This window comes from Sus scrofa, chromosome 3 (assembly GCF_000003025.6).
Source record: "Sus scrofa isolate TJ Tabasco breed Duroc chromosome 3, Sscrofa11.1, whole genome shotgun sequence".
Lineage (NCBI taxonomy): Eukaryota > Metazoa > Chordata > Mammalia > Artiodactyla > Suidae > Sus > Sus scrofa.
Genome location: NC_010445.4, coordinates 33103778 through 33126520, shown reverse-complemented (window position 1 = coordinate 33126520; position 22743 = coordinate 33103778). Strand labels below are relative to the sequence as shown.

Genomic DNA, 22743 nt, shown 5'->3' with positions numbered 1-22743 from the left:
TAATGGTGACTTTCATCTGGCTCTTTTAAAATTCTGCTTGTTCTTTTTAGCAAAACGTCCCACTCTTCTGTGATGACTTAAAATGTTTATACATTTAATGATTTCAAACCTACGGTCTTCCAGATTATTCTCAGCCTAACACCCCCTCCCTGCCACCTTAGTTCTTGGAATTTTCATCCTTCCTTTTGCTGTGTGTGCTCACTCTCATGGTGCACTACTTCCTTGGATATTTGTAACTTTTGATGATGAGCTAATCTTTAGCCGAGCTGTTCTCCCCTCAAACCCCATGCGTCTCCCAAGACATGTCCCTACAGAGGGGTTCTGGGTTTGCTCCTTCCATGGCTGCAGGGGCGTTCAAAGGGCCAGTTTTTGTATAACATAAATTTTTTCTGTGATTATTATATTATTTAAGGAATGTACATTTTGACCTCCATAATCTCCATTCACATTATAATTTTCCATTCAGTTTCAAATGGATGGCAAGCCTCTCGTATTTTCTTTGTTTTGATGCACAGTTTTTTCTAGTCTCTTTTTCACAGACTCACTGAAGCTCTCAAATTTATGCAGCAGCATCAGTTTCTACTCTCCTGGCACAGTTCAGGGCCTCCACATGATGTGAAAGCCCTGGGCTCCAATCCCAACTCTCTGTATCACAGGTACCTTAGCAGAAACGTACCATGAGAATATCTCATTCCTCCGTGTCTGGTACCTAAAAATTTCTTTTTCTGGAGTTCCTGTCATGGTGCAGTGGTTAACAAATCTGACTAGGAACCATGAGGTTGTGGGTTTGGCCCCTCAATCAGTGGGTTAAGGATCTGGCGTTGCTGTGAGCTGCGGTGTAGGCTGCAGAAGTGCTTGGATCCAGCGTTGATGTGGCTCTGGTGTAGGCCGGTTCCCAGACCCCTAGCCTGGGAACCTCCATATGCCATGGGTGCAGCCCTCAAAAGACAAAAAGACAAAAAAAAAAAAAATTTCTTTTTCTTTTGAGCTTGGTTGTGCACTGTGCGTGTGCGTGTGTGTGTGCGCGCATATGCCTATAATCCTGTATTTTTATTTGCTTATAGCATCAAGGAGTCTCACATCAGTTTAGTTTTCCATTGTACCACCGCTATGTATATGTATATTATATATGTGTGTGTGTGTGTATATATATACATACACATATACACACATTTGTAATCATGATTTTTAAAAAAGTATACATATTTATGGCAGGAAAATATATCCTCTTATAAATTCTTCACCCACAAGGAAGGGTGCTGGTTAATTAGTGGTGCAGACAAAGAGATGGGAAGGGATACCTTTTTTTTTTTTAAGTACATTTGATTTTCAATGTTGTGCTAATTTCTGCTGTACAGGAAAGTGACTCAGTTATACATATAAACACCTTCTTTTCTATATTCTTTTCTAGGGACATCTTGATTTCAATTCTTTTCCTTCCAACAGCCTCCAAGGCTTTCATACAGTCACACACATCACGGGAGGCGTCTCACTGTCCACCCAACACCACCACTAATGTGTCCACCTTCACGGCCCACCCTGAGCTTCGAGATTGGCATTCTTGCTTCCTCCTTTCCCCCAAACACCGATGCCATCCCTTCAGATAGACTGCGTGCTGTTGACTTTCTCCCTCCCTTTGGAGTTTGTGAGGACACAAAAATGGGTCTTCTCACTACATTTTGTCAAATTCCCGAATGTCTTCCCTTTGGTGTGTCCCAGAGAGAGCCAGGTTTGGATGCCAGAAGCAGGCTCAGTCTTGGTAGAGGTGACATCATTTTGATTCCTTGGAGGAAGAAAATATAAAGATTTTTCTTCGGCCCTTTGCACAAACACCTCTCTGAAATAGGTCATCTTGGTAAACCAGACTCACATCCCGGAAGGGGAACAAAGGCGCATTTTTCAATACCAATTACAACCTGTTCCAATCATTTTCTAGCCATTCATTTCCTGCCTCGTGGCTTTCTTCTACTAGTGCACTGAACTGTAGTTCAAATACTTTCTAATTTCGTTTTTAATTTACTCAAGTATATTGTAATCTCCTTGAGGGAGATCAGGGACCATGCTTTATGCTTTTGGTATTCCTCATGGCCTGTAGGGCAGAGTAAGCACTAGATCCATATTTTCTGTTTCTGTTTCTTTCCTTACATCTCTGGGCTTAAATTGGACAGCATGGCAAAAAATGGTCAGATCTCTCAGGTGAGATTTTCTGCCATGTAAAGAAGGAGACACAGAGCAAAAGGGAATTTGCAGGGGGCTTGAGCGTAAAAGGCTGGGAAGTACACATGTCCTTAGCTAGCGTAAAACAGCAAATGTCATTTTTTTCCTGGAAGCATCTCTATGCTGATCATTCCATGTTAGTTTCTCCCACTGCCATGAGCTTTTGTCAGTGTGATGTTATAAACTGGAGCCAGTTAAATGGGACAATTAAACGGCTTTCCTGAAGCAGACGTATGCTTGCTGGGCAAATGCTAAAAGCTCTCCTGGAGGTAGAGGGAAGTTGCACAGCTCTGCGTATGCAGCCAGGGCCATCCTGTCTTCCTCTCTCCACCTGAGAGCCCTGGTCCTCCATGATGCTGAAAGCTCTCTGCCTCTCTGTTTATACCTCTAATGACAGGAAGCTCATGTGCACTTGAAAATGCTTTTGCTTCCTTGGAAGTCTCCACATGTTCAAAAGTTCTTCCTATATCGGTCTCCAGGGGAGAAGACACTGGCCAGCCACATGCATCTCTTCCGGCTGCCGAGTTCTGCACCACTCAAAGGAAGGCTGCAAAGAAGTCCGAAAATAGAGCAGGGCCTCACAGCTTTCTTCCTTCCCAATGTTGCCAGTAAAAAGCAGAGTGTTAGGGCTTCAAAAGGCAGGAGCCACAAAGATACAAACTTGAAAAGGGAACAGGCAAGAATAATTGAGACAGCCTGTCTGAGACTTGCTCCCTTGGCTGCTTAGAATGCTGCTGCAAGAAGCTACATGAAATGTTAACAGGTTGGTCAGACCAAAGGTACAGAAGGGATACAAGTGTGGGCCCAGACAAACATGGAGCTTCTCACATCATCCATCCACTCACGAGGCAGAAGCCTTGGATTTCAGATTTGAAAAAAAGAATAAATCAAAACTCAAGTAGCCACCATCCAGCAAACCACAAGAAGGAATGTTTCTGGTAGAAAACGCTAGAATAAACTACGAAAGGGCGCACCCTTCCCTGAAGGGTTTAGGGAGCATGCCAAAGCACCCTATGAGGTCTAGACAACCACGGAAGGTAGTTTTAGAGTCTGACTGCCTGCAATCCGCGCGCCTTCAGCACTGGCTGTGTTAACACAGGTTAGTGTACAGGGAGAGCACACGATACTAGACCGTCGGAATCTGGAGCAGGGAAAGGTGTACTTCAGGGCCATGCCTTAAAAAACTCAAATTCCTCCAAGGCTTTCAGCAAAGCCCTTCTGCGAGAAAGGTGAGGGAAGCAAGTGGTTAGTTGATGCAAATTTCTTGCTGTTGGATCCATTGTTCTTGCAGATATAGGTCAGGTGACGATGCTCCTATAAACCTCCATCAAAACAAATGTTATTCTCTGTTCTGAAACTTTTTATCTAAAAATGTAATATACCAGAAAGGGACAGGGGGGGCATTAAATTCTGTTTTCATGCTTTCAGGTGGCTGTTAACACTTAACAAATCCCATAAACAAAGCAGTGTTATTATCCCTCATTTTACTTGCTCAAGGTCCCAAGTATAGACCCTGGTTTGGAGGAGGGGGCCCCTGTGCAGGGTAGTTACCTGCTCAGGAGCGTTCGTCCAGCGCCCAGTGTGGGTCCTCCTGCCAGTGCCCAGGCCCAGCTGAAGAGGCAGCTCTCAGCTGGCAGCACCCTCTGGGCCAGGTCCCCAGATCCTGCCCTGCCATCATCACTGAAGAAGCAAGGTGCCTGGGACCCAGCCAGCCCTTGAGCTTTCCAGGCTGTGCAAACGGTGGCTGGGTCCTGCAGACTAGGACCCAGAGAGGCTGCTGCTGCCATTAGGTCACAGAGGCGGGGGCTGGGCCTGGCCAATGGGCGACCAGGGTGAGGGCTCTGGAGCTCTGCAGGACGCAGTTTTCCACCTGTCCCCAGGCCCCCAGATCACCTGCTTGCTGGAGGGTCCCTGGGAGAAGGCCTGATCCACCTCTCACCACTCTCTGCCACAGGGGTCACTGCAAGACTGACTGTTGGCCAAGTGGGACCTCTAGCTGTCTAGTGCTAACGTGTGCTCGCCAAGGGTCTCCCTAATGGCTATGGACCTGCCTCACCCCTATGGCAACTACCTGTTCAGTTTTTGTTCTAACGCCCTACGTGTCTAACCCTTCACTCATTCATTCATTTATCATTTTTCTTTTTTTTAAAATCTTTTTAGGGCCATACCCAAGGTGTTTGGAGGTTCCCAGGGGACTAAGGGTCAAATCAGAGCTGCAGCTGCAGACTACGCCACAGCCACATCAATGCCAGATCCTCAACCCACTAAGCGAGGCCAGGGATCAAACCCGAGTCCTCATGGATACTAGTCAGGTTCTTAACCCACTGAGCCACAATGGGAACTCCTGTTTTTCTATTCTTTTATTTAACAAAGTTACAGAAATTTTGTTCTGCTTCAGGCAAGGTACTAGAGTTTTCACAAATTGACCTAGGTAGCCCTCTTATTAATTCATGTGGCTGGTGCAACATTACACCCATTTTACAGATGAGGCACAGAGAGGTTAAGGAGCTTGTTCAGTCTCTCTGCACCCCAGTTCTGGCATCTACCTAACGCAGTACAACAGTATTTACGTTCCGGGAGTTTGGCTGGAATTAGGTGTGGCTGTGTGTGTGTGGTGCCTGGTGCGTACCGATACCTTGTCCGTACTGCTGGAGAGATCTTTATTTCCCACCTGAAGCCAGGGAGCTGGTGGGTGGGGTGGATCACGTAGCCCCAGTTCATGGAGTCTATGATCCCAAGAATGCGGGACCTGAGAGAAGGCTTAGCCCTCCAATGAGCAACTGCTCTGCCCGAGTCTGAGAAATCTATTCCTTCTCTGTCCTCAGACTCATCCTCTGAGCTTCCAGAGGGACTCAGTTACCTTTCAAATTCGATTTCATTCCATTGTGGGAGGCTGTCTGAGCGCTCAGAGGATTGCTCGGGGAAAGGATTTTATAGCAGGCGATGTGACTAGCCTTCAGACAGCCTCAGCACGTCTCCCCTGAGGTCGGTTGTAAAAAGTCCATTTTGAACCTGTACCCTTTAGGCTTTGTCCGGGGCCTGAGAATTCGCTGAAATACATCTTTCTAAAATCAGCCCACACATACACCCTTGCAAGCACCCATCTACATTTTTTTTTTTTTCTTGGTTTCTGGCCAAAGCGACCCACCCTAGGCAGGGATGGTATGGAAGGAAATGGGGTGTGGTCTTGAGAAACTGGGTTGGCTGTTCTGTTTCATTTCTAGCCAAGGAACTGAATGCTTTGAGGGGGGGTCTCTGAGGACTCCACTTGTTTGTGCCTTACTCTCCCTCATGCATTCACTCCCTCATTCGTTCGTTTCTAAATGTTCTTTAGGAAAAAAAGAACATTCCTAAAGCACTTTGCACAGCGTTGGCATCGCTATATTTTCACAGAGTTGAATAACACACAGTCTTTGGCCTCTGTCAGCAATGAGTCCTGCGGGAGAGACTGTCATGCAAACCAGTAATTATGGCAAAATGAGATGATTGAATTTGCATAGGGCTGGAGGCAGCAAGAAACATGGAATGTTTTGAGATCAGAAAATGGTTCAAAATTTGGGGGAAGAAAGAAGCAATCAGAGGAGGGGCCTGGAGGGCAGGAGCCAGAAGGCAAAGAACTCAGCTTTCGTGCTAAAGGGTTTGGGGGATCCTGGGAGCAGTGGGGCCCTTGGATGAGACCAGCGGTATGCCTGATGGACCCAAGATTCTTCACTTGCTGTCCATGTTTTTGCGGTCCTGGCCTGTGATCAGAAATCCTAAGCAAAGTAAGACTGGCTGTTACAGGTGGGAGGGGCTTGGCAAATTTGAACAATGGTGCTACAGTGTGCAGGAAGGTCACCATAAATTCTATCGCAGTGATATAACCCTGTTAGAGGCCTGTCCTGGTCTCAGAAGCACACAGTACACGAAAACCCTCCTGCTCCCAAGATGTGTAGAGATGGAGTGAAATCCACTTGTAAGAAATTGCTGATGAAGATCCACTGTAAACTGTCTTCAATATTACCACCGCCCCTAACAATCTCCTCTGGAGCTACCAGCTGCATGGCATCGCGCTGAAAACTTGGCAGTGGCCAGCTGTGGGGTCCACCTCAGAGGTCTCCACCTCCAGGAAGTCTTCCCTGAATGCACAGACTACGGTCTCTCCCTCCATGACATCTTGGCTATATCTTCAAGAGAGAACCTGTCACACTAGAGTTATGATCACCTCTCACTTCTAAGTTCTCCGCATTGGGCAGTAAATTTGTTCAGGGTGGGGATCTTGTCTCATTTTTCCTGTGTCCCCAGTGCCTGGCACAGGGCCTGGCATTTAGTAGGTTGTCCATAAAACTGTTGACTGGAGGTGACACAGGTTTCTCTCCTTAATCAGCTTGTGATCTACTGATCTAGGGATCAGCAAGAGCTCAGGAGAGGAAGTGAGACAGGCCAGGACCCTACGCTGCAGAGGCTGCAGTGCTCCTCCGTGGACAAACATCTCCTCCAGCAACAAAATACAAAGAAACTATAACGGACTAAAAATAACTGTGGACATGTGTAGTTGGGGCAAATTATGGGCAGGAAGATCCAAAAAAAAAAAAAAAAACCCAAAACAAAACCCTAAAACCTCCACTGCCACTTCTGAAGAGCTGAGAGCAAAAGCAGGGGTTCAGGAGCAAAAGTAGGGCACTAAGCATGCCCCCAGCACATAATGCCACCAAAGGGATAGGCAGACACCTAAGCCACACCTCTGGCCTGACCCCTCCTCCTGCACTGCTCTCACCCCATATAAGGAACCAGCTTGCCCCGACTCCCCACTCAGCAAGTGAACAAGCAGAGAAACTGTTGTTTGTTACTGCTCCCCCCTTGCTATATCAGGAGCCCCAATAGAGCCTGAATTTTCCTGTCTGTAAAATTATCAATTTCTATTGATTAAGGAAGGCCAAGAACCCAGGCTGGTAACAGAAAGACTCTGAAACCCCTGGCAAGGGCTCGAATAGCTTCTGAAGCCCAGAAATCCAGGCTGACTCTTGGGGCAGGAAAGTTCAAAGCAAAGATCCTGGCAAGAGAGTCAGGTGGTCCACCGCAGAGAAACACCTTCCATCTATGGCCTGGAGACCTCAGGGGGTATTGATGCTGATCCCATTAGGGTTTGCTGTGAACACCACAGGGAACTGGCCCCATTTCAATCCCGTTTCATGTTTTGCCCAGGGACTGGGCACTCTGGGTTTCTCAGAAGCCTGAATGGAACTGGAAATGGCAAAGGAACAACTTCCTTTGTAGAAAATCTAGGGCACCCTCATTGGCAGGCTCCTGTCCCCAGTGAGAACAGATTTGGTCTCTGTGAGCTCTGAACTGTAGTCCTGGGAGTGAGGATGGTTTGGGAGCTGCCGTGTTGAAGCCAAGTCCTTGCCTGACCAGTTGACCTGGGAGGAAGATGCTGGTCGGGGATGGAATGTGGTCTGTGGCTTTGGAACAGAGTGAGGTCAGCCAGGCCATGTGATCACTGACCTTGGGGCCTTGGCCTCATTAATTCCACACTCTTGATTGAAAGCCCGATGACCTTGGATCTGGAAGTAATAGCATTCCAGAGCCTAGGACCTCTGTAGCCATGTTCTCCAAATTGAACAATTTTCTGGAGAAAAAAATAAAACACCTTTGGTGGGGGGGGGAGAGGAATAGTACAAGATTCTGGACACAAATAGACTGATTTGGAAGATAAGTCTCCCTTATTTAAATGTCAGAATATTCCATTTCTGTATAATGCTGAGAAGTCACAAAACCAAAATAAAAATAGGGCTAGGCTTAAATGTACCCAGTTAGATGCAGAGACGGGCTGTCTTTAGCATGTTTTACCACCACCTTCCAACTCGAGTGTTGCAGAATTCATTGCTGCCTATCACCACCTGGCTGGGACTGCACAGGACACCTGATCGACCCTGCAACTTGGAGCTGGGGAATTTTATGCACACAGGTCCTCAACCTGTGTCTCTTGAAGAAGAAAAAGGAAAAAGAGGAGAGAGGATTGGGCATCTCCATCAAATGTCAAACAAGGTTACATGGTCACAATTTAACCTTGGAGTATAATATAATTCTCTGGAGTAAGACTGCAGGAAAATTGCAAGAAGTCCAGGAAATCCTATATGGATTTCCTTGTGGAGTCAGCTTCACGCATTTGCCTCACACCCCTAAAGATGCCAGTTGCCATGACTTAAAAGGCATACGCATTTGTGAGCATTAATGAATTCACAGTAATTTTTTGACATCGCACATTTTCTCAATCAATAGTCCTCAAAATCCTATGACTCATCGTTTAAGAGTGTGAGGACTTTTTAATATTGCAGAGAGATCCTTGTGTTTTAAAAGGCTATGAATGTAAGGAGGCGGGGGGTGGGGTGGGGAACAGCAGTCATTCCAAAACCCATGCCAAGAAATATCTTCTTTCTTTCAGCAAGTGACATGACATCACTGCTTTTCAGTTCCTTTTTAAGTGAAGTGTTATCCACAAGCGCTCTGAGACTGTAAAATCCTTAAGTAAAGGGATGACACCCATTGTCCATTTGAGCTGCGTTTCCCAATGCCTTGGACAGTGCAGGGGGCCGAGCGGGCGCTCAAGACTTGGTTGTGGCTTCAAAGAGGAAGAGAAGGAAAGAGTGAGAAGGAAAGCAAAGGGGAGAGGAAGGAGGGAGGGAAGAAGAGGGAGAGGAACAGAAAGGGAAAGTTGGGGCTTGAGAGGAGGGACCCTGTGCCTATTGTCAAAGCCATTCACAACTAAAGCCAGCTTCTCTTTTCGTGGAGAGGGATGGGGTGATATGGAAGGGGAGGCAACCCCAGGGACAGCCCCCTTGCCCTGTTTGTGGTGGTGGTGCTCCTCTGGCTTCCTCTCCCATATCCCATAGCCCCCATCTGGGGTGGGGTTGATGGCTGGGGATGATGGGGAGAGTGGGCTGGGGAGGGGAGCAGTCAGGTTCAGTTTCCAACCCAGGAAAGTGTGTGGGGTTAGACACAGTTCCTCTCGCAACATTCTGCTAACGATGCAGCTGAGGTCAAGATACAGACTCTGGGAAAGGAATCCGGATCTCTCACCTACTGGCTATGATCACACCATAGCATCAGACCACACAGCCCTGAGGAACATACTGAGAGTTCAGTTATATGAGCCTGCTTTACCTCTCATGGAAGGCAGAAGCAGGCCACTCTGAGACTAGAGAAACCACAGGCACTGCTGGTGGAAATGCAAATTGGTTGTACTTCTTCTGAAAACTTTGGAAGTATCGACTGAGGCAGAGTATCTGCTCACCAGCTTCATTCCTAGGTATATTCCCCAACAATGAAGCACCAAACAAATGTGTGAGCATATTCAAAGCAGACAAAAATGAGAAATAACACAAATGTTCACCAGTAGTAAGTGTATAAATAAACTGCAGTATATTCCTACAATGGAATGCCGTGTAGTAGTGAAAAAAAGTAAGCTATGATTATATGCAGTAATATGGATCCATGTCATAAAAGACACAAATGAATATACGCTGTATGATTCTACCATGTTTTTCAAATTCAAAAGAAGGTGAAACCTATCCATGATCATGGAGACAGAAGGGTGGTTACTTTTGGGGGAGATGTTGGCTGGAAGACGCCAGGAGGGAGTTTCTGGGGGTCCTGGTCCTGCTCTAGATCTTTGTCTGGGTGGCAGTTACACAGTAAGCTTTGTGCAATATAAACAAAGGTATAGTTCACCCTGTGTATCTGCAGGGTCTGCATCCTCCCATTCAACCAACCAGTGATGGAAAACATTCTGAAAGAATCCCTGAAAGTTCCAAAAAGAAAAACTTGGATTAGCAGTGCACTGGCAACTACTTACACAGCATTTACATTGTATTAGGTGTTACAAGTAATCTAGAGATGATTTAAAGTACATGGGAGAATGGCACAGGTTTTATGCAAAGACTACCCCACTTTGTATAGGGAACTTGAACATCTGCGGATTTTGGTATCTGAGCAGGTTCAGGAACCAATTCCCCTAACCACAGACACCAAGGTCAACTGTATGTTATAGTTTATAGAAGGGGAAAAAAAAAAAAGACGAGTGGCATACCAGAGGGGTAAACTGTTCTTCTACTTGGGAGGTGAGGGAGGGAATAACAAAGAAGAGGAAGAAAGCAGACTTTCCAAACAGAAAAAAAACCTCATTTTTAAAGAAATATAAACTTTTTTTCCTACAAAGAAAAATGTCTTAAAGGATGAAGGGGCATGGGCTATGTTAAATTCTCCCATATTGCTGGAATTATTTGAAAAGCACATATTTTACTTTTATAATTTAAGCCAGAGGTCAGAAATCTTTTTCTGTAAAGGGCTAATTAGTAAATATTTTCAGCTTTACGAGCCATATGGACTCTGTCACAACTACTCAGCTCTGCCCTTGCAGCTTGAAGGCAGCCATAAACACAGAGTGCATGAGTGGACCTGGACGTGTTCCAGTAAAACTTTATTTACAAAGACAGGCAATGGGCCAATGTGGGCCATAATTGGCAGAATCCTGATTTAAGTAATCAAAAAAGGAAATTAAATGATTTAAAAAAAACCCTCTCTCTATATATGTATATATGAACAAGAATAAATTCCAATTTAATCACTGTTCTCATCTATGATACTTACTAGGTACCCACTGTCTGATGGGTATATACCAATTGTACTATTTAACTTGATGATGTTACAGGTGCTGTTACAATCCCCAACTGAAAGAGGAGGAAACTGGTTCTTAAAAAGGGTAAATTTCCCAAGGTCGCAGAGCTTCTAAAGATTAGTTCTGACATTTGAACCCAATGCCTTTGTTCTTACCTACACCCCAAGCTGCTACATTCATGACTTTTTTTGTATGTGAACTTGTATAACCAAGGTTGTAATAAATTACTAAGACATATAAAATGCCCACTAAAAGTTGTCAAAAAAACAGTTAAATGCCCCTAAAAGATGAAAAGACAACTCACTTTTTAAAAAACATTTTTTCACCAGTATTTGAAGGAATTCGAGTTAAAGCAACCATGAGTTAGAACACTGCACCTTCTGAAATCCTAAAATGAACAATAATGCTCAATGCTGCTAGGCTATTGTAAAATCAGTCCATCAATTTCAATGGGAACAAAACTTTGGGCATTAACATGACACAAAAGATCAAGATTCCTGGAGATGTTTATAGCCATTAACCCTTCAAATTCTATATCTAAGAGTTTTCTACAAATAAATAATTCCAAAGATTAAAAAAAATGGGCAGAAAGATGTTCATTGCCGTATTATCTATACTAGCAGAAAAAGAGAGAGAAATGTTTCACATGAGGAAAGTAATGTAATGAATTATGGTTTAATAGCGATTACGGCATTTCATGCAAAAATTAAAATAACTGTGAAGACCAGATTATGCAACACCATGAAAACTATTGAAAATATACTGGTAAGAGAACCAAGTAGAATATAAAAGTGTATATAACCAATAACTATAGTTATTTAAAGAAATTTGTCTATAAGTAACAAGGTTCGAAAGGTAATATATGTATTTCAATTTACAAATTGAAATAGTAGGTTGGGGCAACTCTATATGTATGGTATATTGCCTTTCTAAACCAAGTGTTTAAAAAATGTAGGCTGAGAGAGATTTGAGGCCACTGTTTCATTCACCCTATAAATCCTACGTGAGGTTCAGTGACATCAGTGTTTGACTTCCCAGCAAACCATTCATTATGTCTTATTTCACCTTTGATGGTTCTCTCGACATTTGATTTTCTCTGGTTTGAGCGATTCACTGCTTGTCAAGCACAGATTTGGCACCACTGACCTTGTTCTAATCCTGGTGTCAGACTGATAATAAACACTGCAACTCTGGGTCTCGAGAGACCTATCGGGAAATTCACTGCGAACTGACACAGATGAAAACCCTCAGCGCTTTAACAGAGAGGGGGAGTCAATGGCTCTCCAGGATATTTATGGATTTTATCTGTTTCTTCAGTAAGTACCATTCCATTATTATTCCAAGTATGTCTCTAGTTAAAATTAGGAGGGAGATAAACAAGTCTAGTTTTTATGGTACCATCTGGTCACAGGCCAAGGAAGCAGCCGTTAAGCCCTTTATCGCTAATCTACACTTGGGATCCACACATTTCTTCCTTTGGAAACATTTCATTTCCCAATGAGTAGTTTGCACTGGACTTCGTTTCTAGGTCATAAGAGACTCAAAGTGACTAAGTTGCTGGACCACCAAAACGGTTGTTAATCATCCCTCTCTTTGGATATACATTGTCGGCGCCATCATTTTGTCCATATGTGAGGTTCGTGGCCATGTAAAAGCCATCCACACAAAATGGAAGCATCAATGAAATCCACAGGAAAAAATGAGACTCAGTCAGCCCATGGGTAGGGATTTCCAGCCACAGGTCCCTGGTGGTTTCCAATGAGCCCCCACATCTGCACGTGTAAGAACTCAGGACAACCATCAACTTCAACCCTGGCTCCAGACCTAACTTAAACAACAGAAACACTGGCTCGTTCTCTGCCCACAGGTGAGTCTTTCAAGTCTTCCCACTTTTCTGTTCAAGCTATTGTTAGACTCGTAAATTCATGAAAACAGAGTCTTTGGAAGCAACAAACACTTTCATATCTACTTTGTTCCTTTCTGGATGAGAAACATTCCAGCCTGCTAACTACTTCTGTTCACAGTCTGACCCCATAGCTCCCCCATTCCTTCTCGTGGTCACTGTGTGGCTGACACAAGTTCCACACCACTTCTTCATTGGGTTTTCACGAGCCCCAAAGTCTCTGGATATGGAAACCCAACCAGGAGCCCCGAGAGGAGGCTGAATAAACATCCAATTCCATGGACCCCAAATGGGTGATCTACTGGCCACTGACGCTGACGTCCAGTACCTGCCGATGGATCAGAGAATCCGAGGCTTCTAAACACTAAATACTGTTACTCTAAACAGCAGTTCCTAGGTCTTACTGTGTATTAGAATCACCCAGAGAAGATGGAAAAACACCTTAAGGGATGAAAATTAAGTATATTATTTTCAACAGCCTCCACATGTGAGTCTGATGGACACAGAAATGCGCACAACATCTCTGTAAGTAAGGTAAACTGTTAAGGGCGAAACGGCAAAAGCCTTTCATTTTTCTATCCTACCACCTGGAGCTCAGAAGCTGCTCAGTTATCTGCTGTTGGACAAATGTCTAGAGGGAGAATGAATGAATGAAGGAGCAAAGGCGGGAATGAACTGGGGGGCTCTGTCAATGGCACCTGGTCTTTGCTAACGATTAGAAAACTTGTGATTTGCACAGCAGCTCAGCCCAAACTGCGATTTCTGCCTTTGAAGTCTCAATTTGATTAAAACACGTTTAACAAGGAACAATAACTTTCTGAAATGCTGGGGATTATGCAGCTCTGAGGAGCTCTGTGGGGAGCAAGCAAGTCCAGCAACCACGGTCTTTGTGAACCTGGAGAGGCTGCTCGGCAAGCCTGTATCGGGGCCAAACATCTGACTCCTCTTAATTACATTCTGTCCTTGTTTCATTCCTTCTCATCTCTTGCTCCTGGGTTCTGAGTTTTCCCAAAACTGCCAGGGTTGAATGATCTCAAAAATTAGGCTGAGCCTGTTCCCATGGTGCAGGGGCCAGGGGCATGGACAAGTCTCCTCCGTGGAAAGATGGAAAAAGCGTAGGTTGCCTTCCCTCCCACCCTCCACCTCTGTCGCCGTTCTTCTGCCTAATACCACTTGCAGGCGACCAATGCTGTTCCTTCAGTGAAAGAAGAGGAACAGAGACTGAATTCTGACCCATTTGCCTTTAATTATAGCTTCCCCTTTTTCCAGATGGGACGGCCTGCTTTCCCAGCTATGTGTGAGGGTTACAGCAGATAAAGGAAAAGCAATATTGCATGATAGGTAAGACACCAAGGCCCCGACGTCTACTTGCTCAGGTCAGATCAGCCACTTCCTAGCTTGACACATTCCTTTGACTTCCTGTGACTCAGTTTCCTCATCTGTAGACAGGGAGAACTAATCACAACTCAGGCCATTTAATCACTGTGAAGAGTGAATGCAATTACATATATAAAATCAGATCATCTTATGACCCACAGTTCCCCCTCTTTCAGTGCTGCCAGAGTTGTTAAATGTCTATATCAATGACAATGGGATAACGGTAGCTTTGAATGACTTGCATTGAGAGAGAGATGTGGCCGCCCCCACCGCCAGGTAGGTTTTCGACCCATCCTCTCCCCCATCCTTATTTGGCATTTATCCCTTTAAATGGGCCGAGGCTGCTGGTTGACATGGGGTGGTGCTGAGTCATCTGAGGACACGGGGACCTGTGTCACAAAGAACTGCTGGCAGGGGAAGCCAGCGGGAGACAGATTAGACATCTCCAAGGCAGGAGTGAGTCAGCCAGGGGTCTATGTCCTGCTCCAGTGCAGAGCCAAGATGGCCAGTGGACGGCTCCCAGGCTTCTTCAGCTTCATCTGCGACGTGGCTCATTGTTCGGCTGAGCAAGCCAGCCTGCTCTGTTACCTTAGGGGCCCAGGCTGACTGTTACCTTAGGGGCCCTGAGCCCTCTCTCTGATTTCTCCTCTCGCGCTCCCGCCTTCCTCCACCCCCTCCTCTCTCCCCATCTCTTCCTCAGCCTTCCTTTTGTACTGTTCCTTTCTCTTCTCCTTTATCCCATTATCATTTTCTCCCTCCACTGGTTTCCTTTCTTCTCCTCACAGATCTTGGGTCCTCTTTCCCTCCCTGTCCTTATCTGCCTTTTTCTTTCTTCCTTTCTCCACCTGAATCTTGTCTTCCCCTTAGAAGAACTGGACAACCTACAATTTCAAGTCGTCTCTGCCTTTCTTATCTTTCTCCAGATAGTCTAAGACCAGGCTCATCATCCTTTTTCTGGAAAGGGCCTGATAGTAAATATTTTGGGCTTTGCAGGTCCTACAGCTTCTGTTGCAACAACTCAACTCTGCTGGGGTAGTGAAAGCTGCCACAGACAATACCTGAATGAATGGATGCGGCTATGGGTCAATAAAACCTTATTTTCAAAAACTAGCTAGTTTTTAAAACTGGGAGAGTCCCAGCAAAATGGGTTGAGTTGATCACCCTAGAATACAATATTAATATAAGAGTCATAGCCTTCAAATATTTACTTAGGCTATCGACCATATATACCTAAATACAAGTGCAATGGAATATACCATCTAAAGAATTTATAAAAATCTATGATAAAAGCATATGTTTCATTTTATTTGTTCATTGAACTCACACTAGACACTGGGGAGAAATCATGTTTTTCTAAGTTTAAAAAGAAACCAACAGCCACAAAAACCGAGCAAGATACAAAGGGGAAGATTAAATGCTTCTCAATGCTAAATATATTACTTATAGCTAAGGTGATCTGGTCACACGTGAGCAAGATTTCTCTCAGGACCCTGGTTTATTGGAAAGATGATCAGAAATGGAGTCAGGTGAACTTGGTTCAATTTCTACCTCCAGAAGAAAATCAATACAGGGTGTTATCCATCGACTGGCAGCATCAGTATCACTTGGGAGCTTGTTAGAAACGCATAATCTCAGGCTCCCCCCATCCCAAACCTATGGAAACAAAGCCTGCATTTTAACAAATCACCAGGTGGTTCCTGTTCAGGTTAAAGTTTGAGAAGCTCTTCTAGAGCTCGAATAACCCAAATGAGCCTCATTTTCCTGCTTTGCAAACCATCAGACAATAAGATTTGCTCTAGGATACTGTATGAAGAGTCACTAAGATCATTTGTCACCTACTTGGGCCGGTACTGGACCATTGAGTATGGGCTCAAAATCTGTTATTTCCTTCTATTTTTTTCAGTATCAGTTGCTTCTAAATAATGTTATTATATCATCGTGTTTTCCCTAATATTTTTCGCTGGCCTCTATCCATCAAAAGGGGCTTCGCCCTCTATGATCTTCCTTCTGTCTTTTCAAATCCCAGAAGCACATTAAAAAATTATAAGATCGGAGTTCCCATCGTGGTGCAGTGGTTAACAAATCTGACTTGGAACCATGAGGCTACGGGTTCGATCTCTGGCCTTGTTCAGTGGGTTAAGGAACCGGCATTGCTGTGAGCTGTGGTGTAGGGTGCAGACGCGGCTCTGATCCCACATTGCTGTGGCTCTGGTGTAGGCCAGTGGCTACAGCTCCGATTCGACCCCTAGCCTGGGAACCTCCACATGCCGCGGGAATGGCCCTAGAAAAGACAGGAAAAAAAAAATTACAAGATCCATGAGATCGGTAGGACCTAAGAGATCTCCCATTCAACCTCCCCTTTGAAGCCAGCAATGCTATTTTATGTTCTCACACTTTACGTTCTCACTCAGCTGTCACCTTTCAGGTGCCAGGGTGATACCAGGCATCCAAGAGCTCCTGAATGAAGCCCTGTAAACCCTGGCTCATTCTTATCTTTGTCTAAATCTTGCTATGCTTGTTTCCTTTATGACTCATTCTGTCCTTTCATTCGTCCATTAAGAAAAAAACTGATATATATATATATTTTTTTCTCCTTGAAAACTCTCTTACCTACCCAAGATAGCTAACAATGCACACACACACACACATAGTATATATGAATTCACGTATGTATGAATTATTACAAATATGTTCATATTTTGAGATTAGACATTTCATTTATTTTGGTCTTTTGGCCTTTTCTAGGGCTGCTCCCGCGGCATATGGAGGTTCCCAGGCTAGGGGTCTAATCGCAGCTGTAGCTGCCGGCCTACACTAGAGCCACAGCAATGTGGGATCTGAGCCGTGTCTGTAACCTACACCACAGCTCACGGCAACACTGAATTCTCAACCCACTGAGCAAGGCCAGAGATCAAACCTGCAACTTCATGGTTCCTAGTCAGATTCGTTAACCACTGTGCCATGACGGAACTCCAGAGATTAGATATTTTAATGTCAGACATTGCCAACCATCTGGACTATAAGCTCCTTGAAGGAAAGAAGAAAAAGACCAAGAAATCTTCTTGGAACATCAGTGCCTAGGAATGCATGTTTCTCAGTAAATGCTGGATATTAATGATCAGTGCTGAAAAGTACCTCTGAGTGTTGTTACTAAACTACTGAGCATGAAGGATCCCCATGGTGCACTCCCCTATCTCAGAAAGACAGGAAGAGGAAGGTAAGGTCTTCCCTTAAGGACAACCAGCAGGCCTTTTCCTAGGGACATGCCTGGCAGGCTTCACAGAAGAGGCTCCCCCAATAACCAAACACTTCATTCAAAGGTTATATTTACACAACTCATTAGGAAAATTTTTTATACTTTTGACACTCATTAGACTCGTAATCGTCCACTGAAGCTACTGTATAACAAGAGATAAACACTCCATTCCAGAGGATGAATAATAATTAGGGACTGCTCAGCACTGTGCTCTTTCCAGGTCTAATTTTAGAGCATAATTAATCCTGCTGAAGCTGCATAAGATAAGTGAAATATTTATGCAGCTGTGTTAATTCATGTATTTACTCCTAGAGAGACATTCAGAATTGGACATGGCCTTCCGGGAAGATTATCTTAAGACGCCCCCTGGAGCAACGTCATCTTCTCGCCAATGTCTTTGTCTCCAGATGGTCTCGAAAGATGAAGCTGTGGAGACACACTTCTCAACCCAGGCAGTCTGATCAGGAAAGCCAAGAACCAGGACAGAAAATATCTCTAAGAATCTTGGGATGCTCTGCTAGTACAAGGAACACATCATTGGCTTATCCGAAAGCCTTTGCTTTTTTATTTTTTTATTTGCCACAAAGAGGACATTTTCTGTTCAGCATCGCATTATCATGATGCTAACTTGACCATATCATCACCAATACAACACTAAGTGAGCATGTTGAATACTGGAGTTATGGATGGACAACAATGATGATGAGAAGGAAGGTGAGGGAGGAGGAGGAAGAGGAAGGGGAGGAAGGTGATGATGGTGGTGATGATAATGGTGGTGGTGATGATGATGGTGGTGTTAATGATGGTGACGACTGTGGTGGTAGTGATGGTGGCGATGATATTGGTGGTGGTGTTGATAGTGGTGGTGATAGTGGTGGTGGTAGTGATGATGTGGTGGTAGTGATGATATTGGTGGTGATGACGATGACAGTGATGGTGGTGATGGTGGTGATGGTGGTGGTGGTAGTGATGATGGTGATGGTGGTGATGGTGATGGTGGTGGTGTTGACAATGATGGTGATGGTAGTGATGACAGTGATGGTGGTGATAAAGGTGATGATGGTGATGGTGGTGGTAGTGATGATATCAGTGGTGGTGATGATGACGGTGATGTTGGTGGTGACAATGGTGATGATGGTGGTGGTGTTGATAATGATGGTGATGTGGTGGTAGTGATGATGGTGATGGTGGTGATGGCAGTGATGATATTGGTGGTGGTGATGATGGTGGTGGTGTTGACAATGATGGTGATGGTAGTGATGATGGTGATGTTGGTGGTGATGATGGTGGTGGTAATGATAATGGTGGTTGCAGTGGCGATGATGGTAACAGCCAGCACTTATTGAATCATCTCTATTTCCAGGTGGCTGTGCTTAGCTAAGCTCTTCACATATAACCTCTCATCTTCACAATAACCTTATCAGTTACACATTTCTGCATTCCATTGCAGATGAATAAACTGAGGCTAAGAAACATCACCCCTAAATGGGACAATAAATATTGCTCACAATACACTAAATTCCTTCTTCCAAAAGGATGTATGCATTTCAAGCATCTAATTCACCAACTTTGACAGATATCCTAGAGAATTAAATGAAGCAGGAGTCTTACATAATGGACTAAGCAGAAACTTTGCCTCTTACTAGAGGACTCACAAGCCCACGGAGCTGCAGTGTCTTCCTCTGTGAGTGTAAGCAACATTTAATTTCATAAAGTTGTTACGAATATTAAAGAACACAGGTGATGCATCTGGTGTGGTGACTGGCATATTCCATTCCCTAAATATGTGGCTATTTCATAGTAGATGCTGCAAGAGTGACAGCAGCGGTCAGTAGGAGTAGAGTTAGAACTGACTTATTTGACAACTACCCATCGTATTTAAAAGTTTCCTGTCAAATAAAATACATCCCAACACCAACCATTCATCTGTGAGTGCATTTATTCATTCAATCCTCCATTGACTAGTTACCTGTCATGTTCCAGATTTTGTAGTGTTTACTGCTGGAAACAAGACTCTGGTTTACTGAGTAGTTTATCCCACTGTGGTCGACGGAACAATTGGTCTCCACCCTTCACCCCTCTCTGTGTCCACACCCCTGTCCCTAACTCCAAAGCTCTCCCCACACAAGGTGGAGTACCCCTCCAGAGGATACTTTGGGCTTGGCCGTGGGACTTGCTTTGGATCTTAGTAGGGTGTTAGGAGAGGTGAAGGCGGCAAAGCAGAAACTTGCCATGTGCATGTGTGCCTCCAACACAGCCAAGAAAAAAACTTTTCCCAAGTAGCTGCTGCCTCTTCAGCCAGTGGGACCCAGAATAAACACAGGTGGAACAGAGACGATCCATGGGCTTGCAGTGGGGAGAGGAGACACCATGCCCACCATGCCCAACGGTAGAGCTTCTCCACTCAACTCACGTGCCCATGGGCAACGTTAACGCTTATTGCCATATGCCTTTAAGATGACACAGCAATAGCGGACCAACACAGCCACAAACCACTATTACACAGCAGAGAGCATGGCTCTTGATCTGAGGAAGTCACAACTGCCCTGTAGGGAATTCAAAGAATCAGATGCTCTCACCTGGGAGTTAACTATAAAACACATTTAGACTTCCTGATGGCACTGCAAGAATCTAGGGTTCAATTCTGGGAGTAGAGAGTGCAAGGAATTGTGCCCTTTGTTCAAATTCATGCCAATTACATGCACTAACCTCTGCCCATTTCAAAACTGTATTGGGCCAGCATGGTGGCCAGACTGTCTTCTCCCTCTAGCTCTCGACAGGCACAGCATGTTCTAGAACCATCTCCAAATACAGCCTACCCCTGTTCTTGAAGGCAGCTTCTGCCTTATGCCCCGAGCCTTTGGATCCTATTCGCATGGACTCAAGTTTCCAGGGTTAACCTGCTATCTCCACTGGCTTTGTTTTTCCTGTCTAGTATTGGAAATTCAAAGGGTAACTCGCCTGCCATCTGAGCCATGACAAGATTCTAAAAACCACGTCATGGCACAATGGGCTGTGGTGAGACCACCAACAAGTAAAGAAAGGACAGAAGGAAATGCTGCTGGAGTCGGTCAGTCCAATTAGCTCAACAGGTCCATAAATACCACAATCTCCTCAGGCCCCGTGAGGGTGGAAACAGTCTTTTTTTGCATGATAGGCAGTCAAGAAGTGGATTGTAGTGGAGACTCATAGGATTTCTGCTCACTATTCTTTTTATAGAGCTTGCTCCCCCTGCATTCCTCCACAGGATAACAGGAGCTGTAGTATTTGTATAACATAACCCCACCTCTGGTCACTCCTGTCAGGACCAGGAGAGAGTGCCTGGCCCCATATGCATCAGGAATCCTTCCTCTGGAATTTGAAATCTAGAATTTAGAAAACAGAAATGGGATTTCTCATAGCCTAGTTATGCAGTGTCACTGTTCCAGGGTAGAGGTTTTTTTTAAACCCTGATACTGCTAATGTTTGGGGTCAGGCAATTCTGTGTTCCAAGACTGGGTGGGGGGGGGGCTGTTCTGAGCATTGTGAGATGTTTGGCAGCATCCTTCATCCCCGGCCTTTACGCCCTGGCCACTATCAAACAGCCTCCTTGTCGTGACACTCAAACGTATCTCCGGACAGGGTCAAATATCCCCTGGGGGGGCAAAACACCCTCCCTACATTGAGAACCACTGCTCTAGGGAGAGGACCTATGAATTCCTACTGTCGAGGCCCCAGGACTACCCTGGTTCCTGTTTTTTTCCTCTGAACCTACTTGCTCAACTCTTTCCTAAATTCACTGAGATAGAAACTTCTGCATCCCTAAAATAAACTCCTTTTAATTTATTTAGTTGTCTGTAATTGATTTCTGTTATAAGCAACCTAAAGAATCATGGTATCATGTGATAAGCACTCGATAAATACTTTCAGGGAGCAAACACCATATCCACCGGAAAGCCAATTAAGAAAAAGAAGATCTCAAGTACCCCAGCAATAGGGGGTCAACCAAGGTCTTACCATCACCCACAAACTGGAGCAGGGCCAGGTCAATCTGCCTCTTCCAAGGGGAGCCCTTCTGGAGGGCAATTCCATAGCCAGTGGTGGCAAAGATGTACCCACTCCCGATGGTCACCAGCTTGCAGCCTTCATCTCTCCCAGCCTTGTAATTCAAGACCGCAGCATCGTAGATGAAAGCGTCCAGTTTCCTGCAATGACAAGAAGCCAGAGAGTCAGGGGGATGGTGAGGTGCCATCTCGGGGCCCTGCTCCTAAGGCCTGATCCAGCATCACACACTTCCTTTCACATGGGAGATGATGACTCATGACTGCTGCATCCCATCATCATAAAAGGATCTATTTTTAATGAGGAGATAAAAGCCAGAACCTTTCCTCTCTGAGTTACAAGAGGCAGCTAAATAAAGACATGAAGAATCTTTATGCCCAAGTGAGTAAACAGTCGAGTTGGCTGGTTTGCTAAGTGTTTGCCCTTAGCACTCCCAACAGTGAAGCACGGTGGCCTATTTAGAAAGGTTTGCATCAGAACAAAACAAACCATCAAGGGACAGGAGGACGTGGGGGTTGCGTGCAGGAAGGGGCGAGAGACTGAATAGGAATGCTGCCTCTTCCTGCCAAAAGAAACAAGTCTGCTTTGTACTTGCACTACAAAAATTATTACATAATAATTTTTAGAACCCCCATAATATAGAATATATTAAGAATACAATTACAATGAAAATTGCCTATAATTTCATAACTTAAAAGCAACCTCTTAACGTATTTGCAAACGACCTTCCAAATTTTGTATGCACACATGCACATGCGCACACACATATCTTGTAAAACAGGAGTTGGTAACTTTTTCGGTAAAGACAAGATAATAAGTAGTTTAGGCTTAGGCTCTGTTTCAACTACTCAACTTTGCTGCTGGAGTACGTTAAAGGCTGAATTGCGTTTCCTCAAATCCCATACGCTGAAGTCCTAACCACGAGTACCTCTAAATAGGACCTTATTTGGAGATAAGGCCAGTGCGGATGTAATTAGTTAAGACGAGCTCATACTGGAGCACAGTGGGCTTCTAATCCAATATGACTGATGTCTTTATAAAAAGAGGAAATTCAGGAGTTCCTATTGTGGTGCAGCAGAAACAAATCTGACTAGTAACCATGAGGCTACAGGTTCTATCCCTGGCTTCACTCAGTGGGTTAAGGATCTGGCATTGCCAGGAGCTGTGGTGTAGGTCATAGATGCAGCTCGGATCCTGCATTGCTGTGGCTGTGGTGTAGGCTGGCAGCTGTAGCTCTGATTCGATCCCTAGCCTGGGAACCTCCATATGCCACAGGTGTGTCCCCAAAAAGCA

At 44.8% G+C, this 22743-nt stretch overlaps 1 protein-coding gene across 4 annotated transcripts in view; it reads right to left on the bottom strand.

Annotated features, from left to right (window-relative positions):
* GRIN2A (glutamate ionotropic receptor NMDA type subunit 2A) overlaps positions 1-22743 on the bottom strand; it is a 400022-nt gene that overhangs the window by 22830 nt on the left and 354449 nt on the right. For all 4 annotated transcript variants that reach the window (XR_002342428.1, XR_002342429.1, XM_021086652.1 and 1 more), the window contains one exon: positions 21406-21593. Coding sequence is in view for 2 of the 4 variants with exons in the window: in XM_021086652.1 (XP_020942311.1) it covers positions 21406-21593 (188 nt within the window). In the remaining 2 variants the exon portion in view is untranslated. The remainder of the gene's footprint in view (positions 1-21405; positions 21594-22743) is intronic.